The 23557-nt window shown below is 42.4% G+C and overlaps 1 protein-coding gene and 1 long non-coding RNA gene across 3 annotated transcripts; both read left to right on the top strand.

The window, feature by feature from the left end:
* Positions 1-188: 188 nt before the first annotated feature.
* LOC113011943 (zinc finger protein DPF3-like) lies at positions 189-18845 on the top strand. 2 transcript variants are annotated; one of them, XM_026151823.2, is made up of 10 exons: positions 189-297; positions 9484-9644; positions 10397-10504; positions 12619-12746; positions 13611-13706; positions 13886-13946; positions 17177-17218; positions 17814-17954; positions 18370-18483; positions 18581-18845. In XM_026151823.2, exons 1-10 carry the CDS (start codon positions 266-268, stop codon positions 18739-18741), a joined length of 1044 nt encoding a protein of 347 aa, XP_026007608.1. In that variant the 5' UTR covers positions 189-265; the 3' UTR covers positions 18742-18845. The 2 variants fall into 2 exon arrangements, with proteins under 2 accessions (XP_026007608.1, XP_080150315.1); XM_080294189.1 differs by lacking the exon at positions 10397-10504.
* Positions 18846-18992: 147 nt separating this feature from the next.
* On the top strand, positions 18993-23297 carry LOC145422637 (uncharacterized). Its single transcript, XR_013903924.1, has 2 exons — positions 18993-19453; positions 21285-23297. It is a non-coding gene; the product is annotated as an uncharacterized LOC145422637 (long non-coding RNA).
* The last annotated feature ends 260 nt before the right edge of the window (positions 23298-23557 follow it).

Raw genomic sequence — 23557 nt, forward strand, 5'->3', positions numbered from 1 at the left:
AGCCAATAGAGGAAGTTGCATGTGATATCTATCCAAAGCTACAGTAAGGGTCTCTTTAAAAGTGCTGTTATTCAGTTGTGTACAATATAAATACAAGGGAAAACCCTTTAAAATAATTTTGACAGTTTACCCCATTAAGCCACGCCCTATCCGCTCATGCTGCAGATGTATTGGTCCACGAATTCACCCTGAGCTCCGATTGGTCAATTTCCGTAGGTTTCCCTCAGAACTGCAAGACGCCGATATTGCGTTACATTGTAGCAAAATGGCGGCTGTCATTCAGAATCCACTAAAAGCGTAAGTAATTTAGACATTGAGGAAATTGTGAATATCTACTTTGTTGCCAAGTCGTACATTTAAACTGAGCGCTAGCGCATGCCATTTCCAGCCGTGTGCATATGAGCTATTAAGCTGTCCAAATTCATTTTGTGTACTTCTTGCATGGCAAAGTAACCTCGTATAGTTTCTTTTTTATTTTTTTAATTCCGCTACATTTCAACATTTGGTTTTAAACAACGTGCGTTCGGCTGCTTGACATTTTCGCTGTACTAGCGGGGCTTTTCCTCTACACGGCTTTGCATACAACACGGGAGAGTGTCGTCTTTTTCTGGGCTGTAAATTTATTTGGAAAAAAAAACTGTCCACAACGTGCCTTTGCGCCGTTACGAATAATTAAAAAGCCGAATTTCTTCCTTCGCTCGGTGGGGCATAGCGGCGGAATATCATCGGACATTCCGAAAGTCCTTTATAGTTGGTGTGAATTGTCGACATGTCAACTTTGGCTCCTCCGAGCGCAGACGTGGTCAGGACCCGGTAAAGCAAGGGAGGAGGCATTTTGTATTTGCATGCTTGCTGGCGAAATCGACAAAAGTGACAGCAGTTGACTCCGCCGCTGAAAATAGGCTGTCACCCTGCGCTCAAATAGTGCATGCACGGCCGTTTTTTGTCCCTCAACTTCAAAGAAATACTCCACCTTTCCCTCCCATTTTCTCCTTTGTTCTTCTGTATTGTTTTACCAGTTCCTACTGGTAGACGTATCACTGCAAGTTAGACACACTTGGCCTCTCGCTCCTTGTCATTTTTGTACTGCACATTGTGGTCTGTTAAATCTTTAAATGCATGTTAAGTTGCGCGGCTGTCACCAAGCAGTCCGCCTGTATTGATGTGTTATAATCACGGGACTGTGGAGGTATAGTGCAGGCTGTCTCCACTGTGCCTTTAAGTGGAGGAGTGCTGGAGATTAGCTTGGTCCAGGATCCTGGGCCCATCTGTCAGAGAGATGCTCCGACAGAGAGGAAGTGTTGGGCACAAGCAGGAGAACCATCTGCTCCTTCACAGAGGTACCCTGCCACCTCAGTGGACTGTGAGCACAAGGAGTGGACCTCACAGCACCTTGCACATCCATGCACCCCATGCTGCCATTGTTATTGAGGCATTATTACACCTAGGAAAGGATGCTGGAAAGGATGGTGTTTTTTGCACCATCTAGGGAGAAGTTAATTTTAAGCATCCAGAGTATATATGTATATGTATTTGTGATGATCCAGTAAAGTGGCCTCCTGCACACAAAAAAAAAGAAATTGGGGGGGGCATGTTGAATCGTTATGTACTCCTCAGTCGACTGCGCATGCTCTCAATTTTCGCTCAAACTGCTCAACAGTTTTACTCACCGGGGAATTGCCCGGTGCAATCACAGCCTCCTCCTGCTGGCACCTGAGCAGCTCAGCGAACACACTCGATGTTCATTGCAAATGTTCAATAAATAATTCCCTCCCCATCTAAACTGCTGCTGTTCTCGTACCTCACGCCTTTTCACGAGAGCACGCAGAGGTGCATTTCATGACTACCGGTGTTGGGCCATTTCTCTTGTGTCCCAGCAAGTCTCGGTATCTGTCTGCTGTCAAGCCGCTGCTTCATCTCACTGACGTTTTAGCATTCTGATGTGGAATGTCTCCTTGCTATAAGCTGTGCTTAATGAAGTGTTTCAATCTGCTATAATTAGCCTCTGTCTCGGGTTTCTGACTTCATTTCACACGTTTGTCAGATTATAATTAGTCACACTTGACACTAATTGGATGTCGCTCCCGTAGACCAGTTTGACCTTTTTTTGTATTAAGATGATTCACTTCAGGGAAATGGAACTGCTAGTTTGACTTTGTGAGGATGAGGCTGATGGAGCAGGAGCATGCAGGCCCGCGCACGCTTGGTTGAGGTCTGTCCCCTTCTCTGAGCTCTGTTGGACGACAGTAATCTCCAGAATCTGCTGATTAAAATGGAGGCTGGAATATTTAATTAATAAGGGGAGCGCATAAAGCTGCTCATTAAAATTTGAGCCACAGCTGGAGTTTATCTGCCGCCTGGACACATCTTCCATCCGCAGCTCTCCTGACGTTCCACCCGCCGGATTCGTGTTGTCAGCTTTCTTGTCATTTGCTGTTGAGTAGACTTTGAGTGAGTCAGGCTTGCTGTTTATTGGTACTGCAGTGTGGAGGTGTATGGTCTGGTTTTTTTTACCCCTGCCCTCAGCCAGACTGTGTTGTTCTGATTGGTGTAATCAGAGGTTGCTATCAGGATGCAGTCACTCTGTAGGCCCTCCCCCTACCCTTGTTATGTGGTAGCTCTTGCTTCCTGTGGAGCAGCAGTGCACCTGCAAGTTTGAGATACCTTCTAAATAGAGCACACGAGACAGAAGTTGTTTTATATCAGATTTTTGTTGTTGTTTTGTTTTTGCTCTTACATATTCTCCTTACAAGCCGGGCTATTGTAAAGCACTAGCTTTTTGTCATGACTGCAGCTCACTCGTAGCTCTCCTGCTCTCTCAGTTTGTCGTTAGATATGCAAAACGCGAGTTGACACACGCTTACATTACGGACGCAGCCATGTGACACGGTGAACCGTTGACAGGAACACGCTGATAGCGGAGGCCCCACTGGCCACAAGATTTGCTTTTGTTCTTCACCCTCATGCGCACACTCACCTTCTCTGCTCAGCTGGAAGACATCGGGGATGTGTTGTACATACCTCTGAGGCTGTGGCATGCACACAAGTCTCAAGTGTTTATGGTTAATTCTAACAGCTAAATCTGGTTTAGTGCAAATTTGAGCTCATTTTTGTGTATTTTTCTTCTGTGTCTTGTAATAGAAAACAGACAAGCTAAAAATGTAGCCAGATTGTCTAAACCAGTGGATTGCACACCTCTCTAAGGCTCCAGAGATACATTTTAGTTGTCTGTAGTTGGTCAGAACATAATTGTATTATTCAGCTGCATACTTGAAAGCTTTATCCAATCATCTAACTGCGCATGTGTGATCAGTTCTTCTTCAAACTGTTGCTTCATTCTCTGATCTTAACTCGATTATGAAAATAATGTCCAAAAATATAAAGTTGAAGTTATCTTTCAGCCAAGTCAACAGACTAGTCTCTCAGAACAAGGCGGAAGGTTGTGAATACTGAGTTGGAGGTGGTGTCTGAATGTGTGCGCGCCCCCCCACCCCCCTCCTGAGTCGCTGGACATGTGGGTCTTGTCACTCATTACAGGTGTCAGAAAGTTCTCTCACCTAAGCTGGAACACCTGCTGCTGGGGGAGGCAGGGCTCTGATGCAGCTCGTGCTGTTGCGCACACAGCTAGCAACCACCAGAAGTCTTTCACCCACTTACATGTTCAGATGCTCCACCATCCTCCCTCCTCAAACCCCCTTGCACTCCAGGATTCACTTGAGACCAACCGGCATCCTCTCCCGCCTTCATTCAACTCGAGTAATCGCAGGGGTTTCTTGGCACTAGCGTGCGCCCGTAGCTGACTTCGGGGAGCACTCGCAGCCGATCTGCTTTTAGTAAACTGATATGTCACACTATGCCCCATCGCAGCTGTGTGTTGATATCAAGGAATGCCACTGAAGCACACAGGTTAGGTTGACAGGGATTTACTGTTGGAAACGAGACACTCCGCACATGGTACACATTTGACAAATCTAATTTATGCGTTTTATTAGCAAGCCGCATGCTATTATTTTTTTTCATGAGCTACTAGCAAGCATGTCAAACCGCTGATCCTGTGTGGTCATGCTTTGTGGCAAATCTGTTTTGAGTCTATCCCTGTGTGAATACGCTTGTAAAAATTCCTGCACCTTAAAGCCAGAGAAAGCCCTGCTACATGTGAGAAATTTATGTTGTTTTTGGCTTTGTATGCAACGCAAATCAATCAGCTACGTCTTTATTAGGCAGGGAGCAGTAGTAATGCAATTATTCATTAGAATAAAGTCCTGTGTTTATTAGTCATGATCTGCTTGTTAGCTTTTCCTTCCCTCTCCCTTTTCATCTCCCTCACACTTTTCCACCCCTCCCTGCGCAAGCTCTGTACCTGCGACTGTTTACTCTTCTCAATCACACTGACACGAAGCCTGTCCTTCCCGGAAACTTCACACACACACACAATCTGGTTTTGTCTCAAATGCATAGCTGGACGTTGTCTCAAGGGTGGTGGCAAAGACGGAGGTAAAGGAGGAGTGTGGGATCCGAGCAGCACTGACAAATCAGCCTTCCAGCACCTCTACCTCCGCTTTAAAATTCCAGCCTCGACTCACAACCCGCAGCTCATTAGTTTCACTTCAAAATGGCCGTCCTTCTAATGCTGTAATTGAGAACACATGGAGGAACTTCATTATTTGGATGTGGGGATGTTTATACCAGAAGAACCAGTAGCTATTATTGGGCCCTCTTGGCCCTGTGATATAATAGCAAACTGTAGAAAACGCATCCAAAGTACCGTGTCATGATTTCAGAGTTGAAGCAGTTACCTTCGTCTTTGATATAGTCAAATTAGAACCTGCCCTTGTGCTAGGCACTCTGCTGAGATTAATTAAGTAGGCTAATTACCATACCAGGCGTGTGGCAGCGATTGAGGGCTTGAATGTGAAATTTCCTCCCCCATTTCACTCTGAATATTAACATTGAAACCCTCGGGGAGTGCCAAAATCTCAGCAGCACTAAGAAAAGTGGAACTAAAGTGCGAGAGTCTTGGCTGCTTGCTGGTCGGAGGAGTGACTTTATATCAGACCCCAGATTCAGTGTTTGCGTGATAATCTAACACAGTCAGCGTCAGTGTAGCTCACAGCCTGTCTTGAATCAGATCAAACAAAGAGCCCACAGAGGTAATAATATGTTTAACCTCAGGAGTGGGAGCAGCAGAGTGGTCGAACTGTTGTAAATGGGATGCATTGTTTTTTTCTCTTTCCACAAATTCCCCCTGTTGGCAAGGTGGAGACAGCAGTGAGAAGCTCAGCTGTCAGTTTGATCCCTAAATTGAACAGGGTTTGATGCTAACAGCATTGCTGGGTTCTTGGGGACTTGAATATACAGGAAACAGATAGTGTGAAAGATGCACTTTATCTTTGCGGTCTTTTTTTTTTTTTAAAGAAGCAACGTGTTTCTTCCCTTGTTTTGTTTTGATCTGGCTTTCTATCAGCTTATAGCTGCTTCAGCTAAGTGATCTGCAGCCAGCAAAGCAACAGGCCTTTATCGTAGCATTTGTACATGATGAACATCTTGGATGTCAGATGCTGCGTATGTATAGTCGCCCTTATTGTTAGCAGCACAGCACTTCTTGACCGGTTCTTCAAAGAAGCTTCCACATCAGTGTCCCAGCTGTGTCAACAGTGGTGAGAACTACAAGAGTAGATTTACTCAAGTCTGATTAGTAGTTGCACTTTAAAAGAGCATCCCCATTTTCTACAGTCTGTTTCTACTCCACTATAGTGCAAAGGCAAATATTGCATGTTTACCGGATATATCATTATTAAATTCAGTCCCACTGGTGCTAGCTGTAATATGAATTGCTAATAAACCGATCTGTTCTGTAAGAGTTGTTAAGCTTTTTTAACTTTTGAGTATTTTTAATATAGACTGTTTTCTTGACTTTTCTGTGCTCCTTTTTTGTTCTTCCACTACTCTACATAGACTGTATATAAAAGATGGATGTAGCTTGTGGGTCATGTGGGTTGTGGCCAGCAGAGAGCGACTCCACCGATTGTAAAAAAAGTATTCTGGAAGAAATACTTTGATGTTGAAATTATACTTCAGCAGTGGTAGCACAAAGGCAGTCCGTGGGCAGTCGTAGAGTGCCCGTCTACCTGCAGAGAGTGTTCTGTTGTCCATAGAGGCAGTGTGCAAAGTATGTGGTGCAACCGGTCTGTGGGCTACTCTTGATGTACTTTTGTTGGTCCATCGGCCAGCTGTGGAGAAGTTAACATACAAAGAACTGAAGTGAAACCTAGACTGTTAAAAGCAATGAAGTGTCCACTGCAGCCACAGTATGTACTTTTCATATTGTATTTTTGGCTCTGTGATGGAGTTTTTTAGACTGCCTTTCCCCGGTGAACTCCACTGTCACTCCCTTCCCTGTCTGGGTCCACTTGTCATTCATTCAGCATTCAACCAACACACAGGTCACCCACATCCAGCGATGTGCAGTTGAGTTTTTTTTCTGTGTGGAAATTCATATGCAAAAGGACACATTTGCTCTACCATATTCATGTACAGGAAACACTTTACTGCTGGGGCTATGGTCTCAATCCCTAGTTTTTGTTGAATACAACATGTTTTTATTGGCTGATTTAAATTTCTAAAAAAAAAAGTAACATTAATAGTAGGGATGGGCGATATATACGATAGAAACGATATAAATTTGGCCAACGATATAGAGATTTTGACTATACCGCTCTACCGTGATAGCGCATGTTGATGATGTCATCAAGCTGTGCCCAATCCCAGTCCTCGAGAGCTACCGTCCTGCAGCTTTTAGACGCATCCTTCTTCTGACACACCTGAATCAACTGAATGGCTTGTTATCAGGCCTTTGCCAAACTTGATGCCATGCTAAAGAGGTAATCACACCATTTGATTCAGCTGTGTTGGAGTAGGGATGCATCTAAAAGCTGCAGGATAGTAGATCTCGAGGACTGGGATTGGGCACCCCTGGTTGAAAGCATCGCAGCGGCTACAACCATTAATCACGTAGCACAACATTATATACCAGGTAGTCCAACTTCAGTAACCCTGCAAACGCCACTGCTGTTTAGTTTTCTGTCTTCATTTATGTTGGAAGTTGTAGCAGAGCTGTACGTTTTAATTAGCTTCAAAAATCTCTCAGTTAGAACATGGTATGAAATGTTTAGGTGGAAACTAGCGAGCTAACTTCCTGCTAACTTCTAACTCCGTTAAATTTAATAACTTCTGTTTTCATGGATGCCTGGATGTTAAACTTAATTGTTGCACCTGGTAAAGCAGCAACGCTGATCATTTTATTAAAGATGAAATAATTTTGACAGTTTTTAACTCTCAGTGTTCGTTTGATTTTGGGACCTGAAGGGACGGAGTTTTGGACCCAGATTACTCCGCGAAGCTTCTCACTACGGCAGCCGTAATGCTCTGACAATCCATCAAGCAGCATGGCTTACCAAAGTTGTACTAAAACATTTTTTAACAGATTTCTGCACGCAGAAATCGGTTTGAGGTCAGTAAGCACAACCAGAATTCATACATAAGGCACACTCTCGATTTTTGAGAAAATTAAAGGATTTTAAGTGTGGAAAATACGTTATACAGAAGAACAGAATATATCACGATATATATCGTTACCGCACGTGCTTCAAATTATATCGCGATATGAATTTTAGGCCATATCGCCCAGCCCTAATTGATAGCGTGTCAGTACCAATTTTTGTTGATCCCAATTTTCTTTCTATGAACCTTTCGCGTAACTTTTTTTAGATTAAAAGACATTAGTACACGTTACAGTTTTCCCCAAACTGCAGCAACTTCCTGGATCTCCTCTCATTTAAACCCCTGACAAAAAAGTGCTGAAAATGAGATGCACCTTTACCTACCATGTTCTATCTTACCAAACAAAAGCAAATGCAATAGATTTCACCAGGTGTGAATTTTGTGTCTTCACTCACAGTGAAGTGAGTTTACTCTGATGACATCTTAGCACACGGCTGTGAGTTTGCACGTGAATTGCTTTTTGCTCATGTTGTTGTGCACGAAACAGTCCGGCTTCTAATTGGACATAAGTGAGATGGGTCAGGGGTAGGGATGGGTATTGATAAGATTTTAACGATTCCGATTCCATTTTCGATTCTGTTTAACGATTCGATTCTTTATCGATTCTTTTTAAAAAAGGAGAACACTAAGGTCGATTAGCTTAGAACTTTGTTTTATATCTTCTCTTTGAACAAGATAGAAATTTAGGAGTAACATGGCCTTACAAACCCAACAGTGAGATCTTAAGAGATCCAGCCTACGGCTCTTCAATGGGGTGTCACAGGGTCCCCAGGAAAAAAATTGTAAATGTAAAATAATAAAATAAATATTCTTCTGTAGCAATAACAAAGTATAACATAAATTGTTCTGTGGCAATTACACAAGAATATCCAGTAATGTCCCTGCCTACAATTAAACACATTCACTTACCAAAAATCGGGGGCATCTGCTGTGGCAAATGGGTGCAAGCCTTTTACCACAAACTTAGACACTGCTCGGTGACATTAGTCTATCCTGGCCTGAAAGGAGACGCTACCGGTAGACTGCAGCGAGAACTGCCAGCGAGCGCCAGCCAGACTCTGTCTGTCTCTCTCATCATGGTCACCTACATGTACAGTAATGGCAGGTCTTGTAATAAGGCAGATTGCACTAACATAATATGCACTGTTGTTGATTATTTACCTGCCGCATTAACGGGAGAGGACGTGCAAACGTTAGCGCTGCTGCTGGGTTGAGAGTCACGAGTCCGGAGCGGAATTAAAAACGCGTGTCATCGCGTGTTTTGTGAGCAAATGCTTTTGCATATTCGTAGTGTTTCCTCCCTTAAATGAAATATCTACTTTGCAAGTATTGCAAGTTGCCCTGTTGTCATCGGTTCTCATAAAGTATAATCAAACTTTTGAGCGTTTGAGCCGCTTAGGCGCCATGTTTCCTGCCAGGTAAATGACGCTCCGCAACGTGGTGACGTCATTCGGGGCGACTGGAATCGATAAGGGAATCGTTTGCAAAAATGGCAAACAATTCCAAGGAATTGAAACAGTGGGAACCGGTTCTCAACAAGAACCGGTTTTCGATACCCATCCCTAGTCAGGGGTCAGCATGCTAGGATTGGACCGATCCTGGTCCCTGACTGATCAGTCGGTGCATCTCTACAACACGGTGTGTCTGTTTGCACATTGTCTGTTGTCCCCCTAGAGTCAAAATGAATGATAAAGCAGAATGTGCTTTAAGGCAAGCATACATTTTGATTGATGGCTTGGTATTGTTTGAGCAAGTAATGTTCGTCACATCCACCCCTTAGGAGTCCCATGTAGTGAAGGTGTGTTTTAATGCTCGTAGGTTAAAAACAGGAGTTCATTAACCAGCAGGTGATGTCATTTACAATTAGTTAAAGTTAACCAACCATATCTACCCTTGTCATTGATCTTTGCTTATTTTTGACAGGTTGGGCGACCAGTTTTATAAAGAGGCCATTGAGCAGTGCCGCAGCTACAATGCCCGCCTGTGCGCTGAACGCAGCGTCCGCCTGCCATTCCTGGACTCTCAAACCGGGGTGGCCCAGAACAACTGCTACATCTGGATGGAACGTCACCATCGCAGCCCCGGTGAGTGAAAACACCCACACTATGCATGCAAAAAGAAAGAAGACTTGGATCAGTTCGACACGGTTTTTAGTGTTTCCATTATTACCTGGTACCAGGTACTTTTCAAGTACCTACTTGACCGGGGTTCCAAGGGATCCGAGATGATCCGAAAAGGAGACATCAACAGACTGAATTCCACCGATTAGATAGTCAGCGACGTCACTCGATGAGTCATGAGAGCGTCTCCTTCATGAAAATCAAAACGGCGATCTTGAAGCCCAGCAGTGAGAGAAATGGCTACACAAAAAAAGTTTGACAAAAAGCCACAGACCGAGCAGCAGTTATGCCATCGCCTCGACTTCCTCCTTTGTTGTGGCATTTGTGTCCCAAACAAATGATGTCATGGGACGTTCGGTCACGTTACTGTAATGAGCCCTACGCATATTCGGTGGAAAACGAGTCGAGCCAATCAGAGTATATACTAATGGAAAAGTGGTTGGGAGTGGCAAGTAACCTTCAGCTAAAAGACATAAAATACATTATTAAGTGCTTTTTAGTGAAGTTTAGGGAACAAAACTACTTGGCTAGGATTAGTAAATGATCATGATTTGGTTTAGTTTGTTATGGTTTGGTGGTTTGGAGACTGTCCTGTCAGTGTCAGACAGAAAAATTGGTGCAGGCATAGAGAAAAACAAAACGTTTGAAGGACTTTATGTCGAAACAAACAAATTGCCATGAGACTTGAATTTTCATTCATGGCGTCCATTCTACAGGTGTTGCAGCCGGACAGATGTACACGTACCCCGCCCGCTGCTGGCGAAAGAAAAGACGGCTGCACAACTCCACAGATCCCCGCCTGGGCATTTACGGCCTCCAGCTCGGTAAGACCCTGCAGCCTCTTCTCGGCATGTCACCTGCCCACCGCTCTCTGCTCCACTCAGCTTCTCCTCCCACTCAGCCGGCTCCCCCTCGATCTCCACCCACCTCCTTCAGCTCATGTGATTACTGGTGATGATCTGGAATAATCTCACTAAAAGCATATCAGTCAGTCTCAGCGCAATGAGCAGAGCAGGCTGCCAGTCATTTTTCAGAGGATGAAATGTGGCTGTGTTCACCACGGCTGGTAAACTTGTTTTGTGAGAAGTAGAACATGTAATTAGATTTACCGCTGCTGGGAGCAGCGAGACAGAGTTTGGCCACTGCAGACAGTATTTAATAAATGTTATGGAATGAAGTTTGGTCTTCTCTGACTGCCACTTGAAACAGCTCACTCAACACATTTACCCTCTCTATATTCTCACTCCATCTTATTTTCTACTTGCCACCTCCCTTGCTGATTGGGTTTGTCTCTTTCTCTCTGGCAACTCTTTCATCTTTCTCTCCCTGTAGCCTGCCACGCAGTGTGTCTGTGTTTGGTGGCCAGTCTTTCTCAACACCGAGTAACAGGTCCATTCTGTGCCCAAAGCTTTCATACCCACTGGGAGGTTACACTATCCTAAGGAATAAACACAGAAATGCAAGGTTACATCTTTCTCTTTCAAGTAGTTTCTGCAAAAAGAAAATGGCATAATGTTTTGACAGAAACCTCCAAGATTGTGGTGCTGTGTTTATGTGTTTTGCATGTTAGAAGGAAAAATTGTTGGGATGTTGAGGAAGCGAGAGAGAGCGAGAGAGACTGGAAAGAGAAACCAAGATGTAGTGACAGCATGTGAACAAAGCCTTTGTTTCCTAAACACATCCCATTGTAGCCTATTGTTTTCCACTGAGCTTGTGCTTGCCGAGACCACACCACCACCCTGCTGTCCCTTCCCTTCTCCAATAAAAAGTGGATTGGTATGCGCTGTGTGTGAGTGCCCATCAGAGGGGAAACGTACCCCGATTTAACCTGGCGTCTCTTATATGGAGCACATTGTACAGCTGGCCAGAGGTGGCCAGCTCAGGGCAGCAACCAGAGTCTGTCTCACTGTCTGATGGTGTGCTAGAGGGACTGGGGTTGCATGCAGAATCAGCTCCCTGCTGCAGGCTGCTGCCGGCTCTATTTTTAGCCCCCCCCAGCTCCCATGGGTTGAGAGAGGGAGGGAGGGAGGGGGGTGAGGGGGGGTTGTCTCGTCGCGGAGAGTTGAAAGTCAACGTGTGCAGACACAATGGTGAGGGGCTGCTGCCACATGGTGGAAGGGCCAATTTTTAAGAAGCATAGAGCTTTCTCCCTCTCGTACCTATCCCTTTGTGCCTGCCTCTCACCTATGCAGTCCTGCTGTTTCAGGTCCTACGTGCTCAATATTCTGCAAAAGCTGGGGCTTTGAAGTATGTCCTCTTCAAAGACCCACAAAGCAACTGGATGATCATGAAGCTCTCTGTAGAGGAGATTGTGCAAATAAGATGTGTGGATCCGACTAGCTGTCAAAGCTTTTGTTTGTTCTGCTTTGTCTGCTCAACCTGCTCGCCTCCTACACTGTTTGTTTAGATCGTCAGTGTAGGAGGAGATATCTGCATGTGTTCAAGTTAAAGTGATAAGCCACATAAGTACATTCCTGTGGACAAAGTCAGCATAATGTCCGCATAGGGCAACAGTACCGAGAGCTCAGTGACTGTGCAGTCTTCCTCAGAGCCAGTACATGTATGTTTTGTTTTTTGTTGTTTTCCAGCAGTATATTGTTGTGGAAAAATGGCTGTGATGACACATTCTGCTGCAGGACAAAGAGATGATAAGCATTAGAAAAAACAAATGCTACACCAAATTGCCACATGCTTTCATGAGTTCTAGTAAGAGTGGAAGAGAAGGAAGATAATGGAATTATGCTGATAAAAGCTGCTCATGCAGGTCACAGTTTGTGACACTGCTGGTTCCTATCGAAATTATAGTGCTTGATGGTGATACACTGCACATGCTGTGTATTAGCACTCTGACGTTTTCACTTAAAGCGCACAGTTGACAAACACTAAGCCGGTGTTGTGATGACTCATCACATGTTGCCTGTTATTTGTCTTCATGCAGACGGCGGTCTCATGTCAAAGGACACGTTGCCGACTCAGAGCACTACACTGGAAGCTCTGCTTCGTGGAGAGGGCCTAGACAAGAGGAACGCCTCCAAGAACGACGAGGAGAGCCTGCTGGAGATCCAGGTGGGTCCAGTCAAACTGCGTGTGGATCAGTGCGGTTCATAGCATCCGGTAAACATTTTAAAATGTTAATCTTGTGTGGTATCAGTTAAACGATCGAAGGCCTTGGCACTCACAGTGATGTTTAGTGCCCCAACTGGTTGCCAAGGCAACCTGCCAAGTTTTTTCAGCTGACCTGCGGTGCTTGTTAGATGACTGTTGTCTCGCTGAGAGGCATTTTAGGAAAAGGGAAGGTATAGAACTTGAGTTTTCAATGCAGTAGCTCTGCCTGTGAAAAAAAGTCAGTATCTTTATTGTTTCTTGTTGCAAGTCAAAAGCAGGTATATCTCCTAGCATCACACATTCCACTAAAATACTCTTGTGGAAACATTCATATTTATGGAAAGAGGGTGCTTGGAGCATAATGGCCAAGTCCTTTCAGAAGGAAATCTTGCCACTCTGCAGCCGCTCTGGTAATACTATTTTGCGTGAACAAGACCAAAGCCCTTTCCAAATAAATGAGGAGAGCCATAACTTTCAGTAGTCACAACAACTGCACGTATAAAGACATTAAATCTTTTGGGGGGGGGGGGGAAATGTGCTTAAAGTGTTTTGTTAATGCTTCAAATGTTTGTTCTAAACTAAGATTTTGAAAAGCTGTATAGCTTTGTTGTTGGGATCGAAATTAAAATGGAGATGTATTAAGATGTCAAGGTTAGGGCTGAGGGCATTGTTGACCCAAATCCTCACAGGCTTTGCAACTGATGTGATCAAAATCAAAATGTTGCCTCATCACAGTGTTTTTATTTATTTCCCCCCCTTTCCTCTAGCTAGCTAAGCTCTAATCAGTACTGATCATCCATTACTCTATCTCTCTCTCTGTCCCAGAGGGTTCTGGAGGCAGATGCAGCAGAAGATGCTTTCAATGACGATGACGACTACGAGGTGGACACTCCCAAGCGGAGACATCGGGGAAAAGGAAGAGTAAGTGGCTGGAGAAACGATGATGGACACATACTGGAGATGCAGTTTAGAAAAATCAAAAAAGTCAAATCACAGTTAACTCAGGCTGATCTTTTATGTGTTACGTCTGTATGTTAAAAACACAGATTCCATAGCAGACAGTCTCATTGAATTTATTTATTTTTTTTGCCTTTCTTCAGGGTCGGGGTTCAGGTCGCAGGAGGACAGATCTAGATGATGATAAGCCATATGTCTGTGATAGTAAGTCGAGACAAATTCTTAAATCATTTAACCGTCATACAGATGATTTGTAGATAATCTGCTGAATTCTTTTCTTTCTTCTTCTTCTCATTTTGTTATCTAACGTTGTAACCTTGTACAGTCGAGACTAACAGTTTCCTAGAGTACTACTGTTTACACTCCTCACTGATAAAATAAATTGGACAGGCTTTTTACAGAGTCAGTTTGTATTTTAGACCTAATTGGAAGAATAATGTTTAAGCCGCTTTCACACTTTGCTCATGAGCTCATGTGAAAAAAGGAGCAGGTAATTGTTTGATGAATTCTGTGAGTGGGCATCATGTGTCCTGCCTCCTACACCCTCTATCCGAGCTCTGACCTAAACCAAGCTAGGTATTTTCAGTAGCGAGAACACGTCTGATGCAGAGATTGTCTTGCTGTGTGTGAGAAAGGATAAGAAAAAGGCTTTCCTTGGTTGTGAGGCTGTTAAGAGCACCTACAGATCAAGATTTCCTCTTCAAAATTCTGTCATGGTCAACAGCAACCCTCAAAGTCAGTTACCAACAATATAGCTAGACTTGTTAAACTTTAACAATTTTGTAGGTTTGCTATTGTACACCACCACAGTGGACTTTACAATTCGTCCTGTCTGTGTATCAGCAGTCACATCATCAATTAACACCAGTGACCCAATACTACCAGCACCTCTACATGCCCTACTATAACATTATCTCCACTACAGCTGACAGAAAGGGATGGGAATTGATAAGAATTTAGCAATTTCGATTCCTTTATCGATATTACTTATTGATTCGAATCCTTGTCAATTCTCCCATTGATTCTCATTGGGCTCTCACTAGCTGTGCTTTCAGAGTTACTGCCATCATATCAAAGACATTACATTCGTGCCAATTAATTGCATGTCGTGTAATCAACTGTTTGTGCGTGTTGGATGCATTTCCTCTCTTTGTTGTGAATAATTTATTTCACATATTACACAGAACACTTTTATTAAAAGTAATGCAGTACATTACTTAATTAAGGAGAAAATAATTCACTATACTACTTATAACATTACTTTCATGTTGCTCTGTAAAATGACCTGAAGCACACTGTCTGTTCATTATCATTAAACAATATAAACCTGAGGCTACAGCCCAACACACAAAAACAAATCCCTGTCCTAATGAGGCCACACATATGATCTTTCTTAGTATTTAGGTATGAACAGAAAGCAAACAGCACAAAGCAAAAATGAAGCACAAAGAGACTTGCCACAGTGATTTTACGTCCCATGAACAGGTAGAAACGGAGGCTGCAGCTTGACGGCTCATCCTTTTGTTACCTGAGGAAGTTTAGCGGCGACTGACTTCACCGCTGCTCCCAAATGACGAATTACTTGACTCCAGTCCTGGGCTGGGATCGTCATTCACTCGGCTTTAGCACCACTCTGGTTTTTTGGATAGCTTAGCATTAGCATGCTGTCTGTACAGCTGCTTGCTAAGACCGAAGGTGTGTTAACAGTTTAATACAGTTACTTCTGTCCTGGATGCACTTTGCTCTTTACCATTACACTCTTGTCCTTTAGTGCAATAAAATTAAAAGTAATGTCCATATCCACTCTTTAAACTGCTCAACTATTTACCTCCTCCGACAACTGACATCAGCAGATTGTAGCGGAAGTGCAAGAACTGATAAGTGGGATCTATAGGCGGGCAGACTAACAATTCCGAGGAATTCGACTGCTAGGAGCCGGTTCTCGATTTCCATCCATACTGATAGATGATGTGGATTGCTTCAGATCATGAGTTGTTTGTCTTGTTCTCCATAGCTTTCTGTTTCAGTCAATCTGGTGCAAGTTGACCTTGATTTCATCTGTAGAGATTTTTTGTTTCAGAACTGTGCAAACTCTTTTTGATGTTCTCTCACAAAGTCTAATCTGACCTTTGTAATCTTGAGTGTAACCACTGGCGTGCAGCCTGCGCTATTTTTCGATTCATGAAAGCGTTTCATGGTCGTAGATCTTGATAACGATGTGTCTAGTTTACCTCCTGACTAGATGTGAAGCTGGTTTTCTGAGCTATGGAAATAATTCTGTCATCATGCGCTTTTCTGTGTTCTTTCAGAGATTTTGGTGTTGCTGAGCTGCCAGTACAGTGCATTCATTCTTTTGAATCATGCACCAGATTGTTGATTTGGCCACTTGGAAAGTTTTTCCCATCTCTCTGAATGTTTTTTTTTTTTTGGGGGGGGGGGGGTATTTCAGCCTCATGACTGCCTCACTCACTTGCATTAACATCTCATTTAAAATCACAGTGGAACAAAAAAAATAGAAATTTAACACTTTGAATGAGCTTCCAATATTATATCCAGGGCTGCACATAAGTGGTCCGCAGGTGCGCATTTGCTGTCAAAATGAAAGACGCGCACCAGATAGGAAGTTGCAACGCGCGTTTGCGTCCATAAGATTTTCTGGAGGAGGACAGACATTTGTTTAGAACTCTTAAAGATGTCGAAGAAGCTCCTTTAAGCAATTACTTTGGTGTTCCTCCACCTCCAAAGAAATGTCAGGAGTCTGAACCACAAAAGAAGCGTGTATTCTCGGAAAAGTGGTTGCAGGAGGTGAGCTGGCTTCAAACAAATGATGAACGCACAGAGATGTGGTGCAGAATGTGCCGTGAAAATCCCACTCTAGCGGACAAAAACAGCCTTTTATATGGACGCAAACGCGTGTTGCAGCTTCTTATCTGGTGCGCGTCTTTTATTTTGACAGCGAATGCGCACATGCGGACCACTTATGTGCGTCCCTGATTATATCTGCTTTCTTATTAGTCATAAAATAACAAGACAAGTACTTGTCAGCCAATTATCCAATTACCAATGAGACCATGTATTGAAATGGCTGTAATTCCTAAACTGTTGATGCACAATTGTTGTAAAACCTGCTTATTTTAAACCTGAATGTTTGCACTTCAACGACATCTTGATTGTTTAATTTAAAATCCACTCGGTGATGGTGCACAGAGGCAAAACTACAAAAAATGTGTCTTTGCAAAACAAATTATGGACTTAACAGGATGAAACTTTGTGAACTACTGTGACTGCAGTCTTAGCTATTCTTGTACATGCAAGTTGCATGTGGAAAATCCAAGTAAGGGGTATTGGATTTGACTCCATTTGCTGACTCTGTGTGGAAAAACACACCCTCATCTTTTCTCTTTCTTCTTGTGTTTTTGTCTTTTCTGTTTCAGACAGATACAAACAAAGGCAGAACTCCAAATCTTCAACCTCAGGTACGTTGATTTGTTGTTCTGACTGTAGTTCTGTAGATATTTATTTTGATCGGTTGTTGAGTGGTATTGTTGCAAGAGTTGCCATTATAGATTTAGCCCTTACATTATGTTATTTTTCTCAAGCTGAAAGGTGCCCTTGGTGCTTTGAATCTGAGCCACGGTTATTATGATGTGTGGCTTGGTGTTTTATTTGACTCACTGTTGTAATCAGATCTTAAAGTGCTGGTGCCAGAAGTAGAATAGTTAGCTCCATTAGATAGAATTTCTTCCATTTTCTTCTATGCTCAATGATGCTATCAGTCTGCACTTTGTTGTTGCCTATAAAGGCAAAAGGGTACATACAAATATTTTGTAGCTATGTTTCTTTGACATTATTACCATCTAAGCAGATGCTCTGTGGAATTTTAACTCAAAAGCTTTGTGAAGGTCTCTATGAGAACCAGCCATAATCCTAAAAACAAATGGCCAGATGATGCAGGGGGGAAAACACCTGCCCAACTCCACGTTTAGAAATGCTGTGTTCCCAGAATTATATTTATATAATGAAACGCAGCCACAGTAGTGAGACTGATCATCTCCCCTGTGTTTCTTGCAGTCTGTGCAAAGCGCTACAGGAACCGCACAGGACTAAGTTACCACTACACCCATTCTCACCTGGCAGAGGAGGACAGAGCCGGGGAAAGGAGCACAGTTGCCTCCCAACCCCCCACTGCACCACAGACTGACAGACACAAACGTAAGTAAATGTGACACCTGTGGCTCCTGTTTAGGTTCCTCTTTTTTAACACTTTAAGTTATATTTAAGTTATATTCACCCCGATTATTTTGCTTCTTGTCAACCCTGGTCTGGTTATATTTTAAAGTTGTTGTTTTCTTTTGGGGGGGGTTGTTTTGTTTGTTTTTATCCCAATGCAAAATCCTAATCCTTTTTTTAGGTGTAGACAAATGTAATTAAATTAAATGTAATTTTATTTAATGCAATTAAAATTGTAGAACATTTTTTTCTGCAAACTGGCTTCTTCAGGACAAATGTCACCTGGTTTTCACTTAAGTTATATTCTGTTTGTATAAGTTGTATAGGTACCTAACATAATCTGGGTTAAATCAACTGTCATTAAAACTTTGATTTCTTTCTGGAAATTCCTGTTTAGGTCCAAAGGGTCCAGGTGGGACCAGCATTCCCAACAGTTACTGTAATAAATGCCAGGGCTCAAACAAGAAAACGGGTAAATCTGTGTCTCCCTGCTCAGCCTGCCAGTGCACAAGTATGTTCACATATATCTTTGCATGATTTATTATGCTGTGATGATTGCCATATGATTTTCTTTCTTGACTCTGTTGCTCTCCTGTCCGGTGTTCCAGCTGACTGTGGAGAAGAGAAGGAAGACGGGACTTTTACTGGAGCTGAGGAGCTCTTCGGCACCACCTCAGAGAGCGACACTTCCACTTTTCATGGCTTTGAGGACGACGAGCTGGAAGAGCCGGCTGCAAACGGCAATGGGATACCCGGCCGTCACAGATAAAGAAAATCTTTTAGATTTAAAGAGACATTTTTTTTAATATGGATTAACCTCTGGCAAAAATCTGCTGCTTCTTTTTCAATGTTTTTTGTTTTTGTTTGCGGAAAGCACAAAGTGATGATTTCAGGACAGAAATGCAAGCAAGTGGTATTTCATCTACTGAACATTGTTAATTAATTTATGAACACCTTCTTACATATATATATATATATATATATATATATATATATATATATATATATATATATATATATATATATATATATATATATATATATATATATATATATATATATATGACATTTAAGGTTACAAAGGACTGTCAGTTTTTCCTGACAAGTGACTCCGTGCAGAACAGAAGATGTTTTTGGAGTGTGGCTTTTTTGTTTTTTCTTCCCTCACTGGAGCAGAAGGGTTATGAACAAAAACACTGGAGAAATTGGAAAATTGCAGACAAGACTTTTTGTTTTTTAAGTGAATGATAAGTTTGGTAGATGATTGAATGTCATTGCAGACCCATACTTGCATTGCAGAACTACTGGATATTTTTGAATCAGTAGTCAGTGTGACTATGAAGACCTCTTCTTCTGCTCTAACTCTGAATTGAACGTATGAAAATGAAGGAACCAATGAAAGGAGTGCCACAGGCCACTGGAAATGTTTGGATGAAGAAACCTTTATAGTCTTTACACAAGGGGGACAAATCAAATCGAAGGTAAGCGTTTGTGGTACCTTGTCAGAGAACAAGTAGATTACAAGACAAGAATAGATGGTATGCGAGTGATTGTTACCAGTTTAAATCTGATTTAGACAAACTGCATTTTGCACATTGTACTGGACAATAAAACTAATTAAGGGTCATGCACGAGCATTTTGTAGTCCAACATTGGTCTAGTTTTCAGACATGCTTGCAACACGGCACAGTGGAGCACCACTTGTGGTCCAGACTGAAATCTCCCAACAAATCACAGATGTACTGCCGTGACATTTGATGCATCCATTCATGACGCTTAGAAGTTGAATCCTAATAACGCTGGTGCCTTGAGTAGTAGTAGTAGTAGCACAATGAGTTCACATTTGTGTGTTTAGTAACTATCTGAAGAAATATTTGATGAACTGCCAGGAAATTTGTCTGGTAATATAGAGTTTTAATTACCTCATATTTTGAGTTTGTCCAAAAACTTGCTTTATGCAAAATAAATGGCATTCCCATCGTATTGTACCAGAGCTGATGGCGCAAATATTCCACTTATGTTTCTTTGACATGCAGTGATATTTAAAAGGGTAATTATGTTGATGACTATCGGAAAACGTAAAACCACAATTGCTAAGAAACTGGGACACTCTGAAATATGTAAATAAAAATGGATTGAAATGATTTGCAAATCTCATAAACCCGTGTTTTCAGAAAGGTCAGAGCTGCAGGCAGCACCTGGACTCTTTGACTAACACGCCATGCCGTTGTAATAGATTCTGTATGGCTTAGCATTGTCTTGCTGAAAAAAGCAAGCTCTTCCCTGAAAACATGTTGTTTGAATGGGAGTATATGTTGCTCTAAAACCTTTATATGTCATAGCTGATGTTTTTCCAGATGTGTTACATAGGCACTAATGCGGCCTCATACCATCAGAGCAGCAGGGTTTAGAACGCCGTGCTCTTTAGAAGAGAGGAGGCGGCATCTATGTTTTCCAAAATGAAATTCAAATTTCTGTTCATCTGAACACTAAACAGTTGAGTTCTATATGTGTTTCTGAGCTTGTGCAGTGATTTCCATGACAGTCATGCCTGTCTGAGTGCCTGAAGGTTACAGGCATCCAATACTGAAATCTTGGAGGATATCTACAGATTATCAGAATGTTTTGATAATATTAAATATTACAGATGATGAAATGCTTTATCTTCACTTGTAGATCATTTTTTGCAGAGTGGTGAACTTCTCCCACCTTTACTTCTGAGGAACTCTGCCTCTCTAACATGCTCTTTTTATGCCCAATCATGTTACTGACCTGTTGCCATTGAATCTAATTGGTCGCCGTTTCTTTATAGTACCAATTATTTTTGCAGCCTTTTGTTGCTTCCATCCCAACTTTTTTGCTTTTCAAAATGAGCAAATAATTTTCTTGAAAGAGAAACATGTCCCATGTTCTGTGTGTTCTATTGTAAATAAAATATAGGTTTATGAGATTTGCAAATAATTGCATTCTGTTTTTATTTACATTTTGTCTCAACTTTTTAGAATTGGGGTTGTAATTTTTGAAGGTTTTCTGTGGACTTCACCTTATTAGCGTATAGCAAAAAAATGTTGTTATGATTTGGGTACCTCCATAACTAAGATTTGATGTTTCTTTTTTATTATAGATATCCGCTATCAATTATTATGGCCGTGACAATTTTTTTGTAGAAATCTGATGTTTTGACAGCCCTGCTCCTGTTGTATTTGTGCTAAGCTAGTTTAAACTTGAAAAGCTGCTAGCATGGCTGCAGATCTTAACTCTTGCTCAGACATATTATGCGTGAGGCTTACTGTTATTGTCTGTGTTACATAGGAGCACTCAGCACATTGGCATGTGGCCCAGGGCTGGGGGGTGACCAGTGAAGAAGAGGATTTTAACCCTCAAAAACTAATGAGCCTTCATGTCCCTCCTGATTTGGGCCTGAAATAACTGACTGAAACGGATGAATAGGCATCCATCACTTCTCCCAGCCATGTGGCTTAATTGAAGCAACTGCTCCCTTGACAGTATATATCGACCCCTTGTGAACATTTGAAATGTGAGTATCCGGCTTCATTTTATCCTTTCTGCACTGTGCTGGAGCTCCTCTCAGAACTATGGGAACACTAAAGGCCAGGCCTTTGGACTGTTTGTGCCCAACGGGTGCATTTGGGGCCCCTGCGGCCCACCCTTCCCACTCCTGCTCTGCGACTGTGTGTCTGCTGTGTGATCCGATGTGACACTAAGACGTCATTATCCTCATCACTGTGCCAGCTTGCCGCTCTGCACTGGAAATCAGCTCTGACAGCCATGACCCTCCAACCTGATTGGACCAGTGACCCTCTGACCTGCAGCCATAGAGATGGTGCTCAAACTCACCACTATTACATGCAGACCTCTGGACTACTGTAACAATACCCCAGTGTGGACACAGGTTTTCTGCTTCTGGCCCTCAACCTGTTTTTGCTCCCTTCTTTCTCTGCCTCTCTGATCTCAAATGGATGATTTAGCTCACTTTTTTTTGTTGCATATTTTCTCTGTTGTATAATATTTCTATGTTTTAAAGTTTGATGGTATGACTTCTTGCGTTTGCTCAGACTGTATTGATACCTCTGTCCTGATCAGGTGCATAATAGCCACAACTACTCAGGCATCTTTTCACTTCATCTGCTGTTGATTGTTCAGCCACTCAGCCCTGATTTTATGTGATTGTTCTCAGTTGGCAGAGTAACACACGTGGATCCCAACTGCCAGTAGGGCCTGGGAATACTGCAGTCTCATGCTATAGGAAAACATTGCAATAATAAGCTTCAGCTCTGTCTCTTCTATGCTCGTTCTACCTGCTGTCACGCATGGCATGCAAAAACTCTACAGAGATCGTGACACAGTGAGATTCATCTCGGATTTGCATTTGGAATTATCATTACTAGAGTGACATTACTCCGCTGGGATACAGCTATTTACTTAGAAGTGACGAGTGTAAATCCAAGTTACTTGTGACATTTCCATTGAGTGCTTTAGAGGGCCTAATTGCTTTATGACATTTAGAAGGAGCTTGAAGTACTGTATCCAAAAGCTTTTTTAGGTCCGCTGGTTGCACATGCTGTCTGAGAGGTCTGTTTTCTTCCATGTGATTATTCAGTATCGCTGCAATGTAATAACAGCTGCTCCGTTTTTGAAGCTAACCATTAATCTTAGATGTGTCTGTTATGACTTGCGTAAGTGCTTCAAACCATCTTTCTTCACTTCCCTCAGGGACCCTCCACACACAGCAGTTTATCTCCACTGGACAAGGAATGCATCTGAGACATGTCGGTTGTCTTGTTTTCCTCAGTTACGTGTTGTTTCCACAGTTAAAAAAAGAAAAACTGAAAAAAAGTGGGTCATCGTGTCATTTATCTTCCTAAGTCAGTCATGCCAGTAAGTTGAAGCATGTGTCATCACTCATAATCTGCTAAGTGTTACCTACCGTATACATGAACGGGCCAAGTGCGGTGCAGTTCTGAACAAAAGGAGAAGCTCCCGAGTGCAAAAGTTAGCGATGCCTCCGTAATTTAACGTGTCACCAATCATTGAATAGCCTGTATACCTCGTCAAAGACAGCAATAGGCCCTGGTACTCTCTTGTCAAGCCTGCAAAGGAGGGTGGAGAGGGAGGATCGGGGTGGGAACAGAGCCAAGAGGAGATGAAATGGACATGACCGTTTTAGGGGTTTTGTTTGTTTATTTTTAATTTGTTTGGTTGTTTTGTTTTTTTCATCTTCTGCTGTAAATAGTCAAAAAAGAGAGAATGAAGTCTTTGTTAAACTATTTTTATTGTTCTGAAAAAAATAAACAAAAAAAGGAATATTTTTGCTTGATGCTGTTTTTCTGCAAAAGGGAGATGGGTCATTCTGATAAGCACAGGATTCCTAGACTGGATCGATAAGCTGGAGTGACTCAGAATCTGTGAGCAGACAGAGCGAGAGGAAAAACATCTCTTGAGTGTGTGAGAGCAGGAGGCAGTGCTGGACTCTGTATAAGACAAAGATAACAAAAGTAGATCTCGCTCACAGAGATCTTATTGATCAGTAGGTGCTGCTTGATAAATAACAAGTGAGTCTGAAG

This window comes from Astatotilapia calliptera, chromosome 19 (genome assembly GCF_964374335.1).
Source record: "Astatotilapia calliptera chromosome 19, fAstCal68.1, whole genome shotgun sequence".
NCBI classification, from domain to species: Eukaryota; Metazoa; Chordata; class Actinopteri; order Cichliformes; family Cichlidae; genus Astatotilapia; species Astatotilapia calliptera.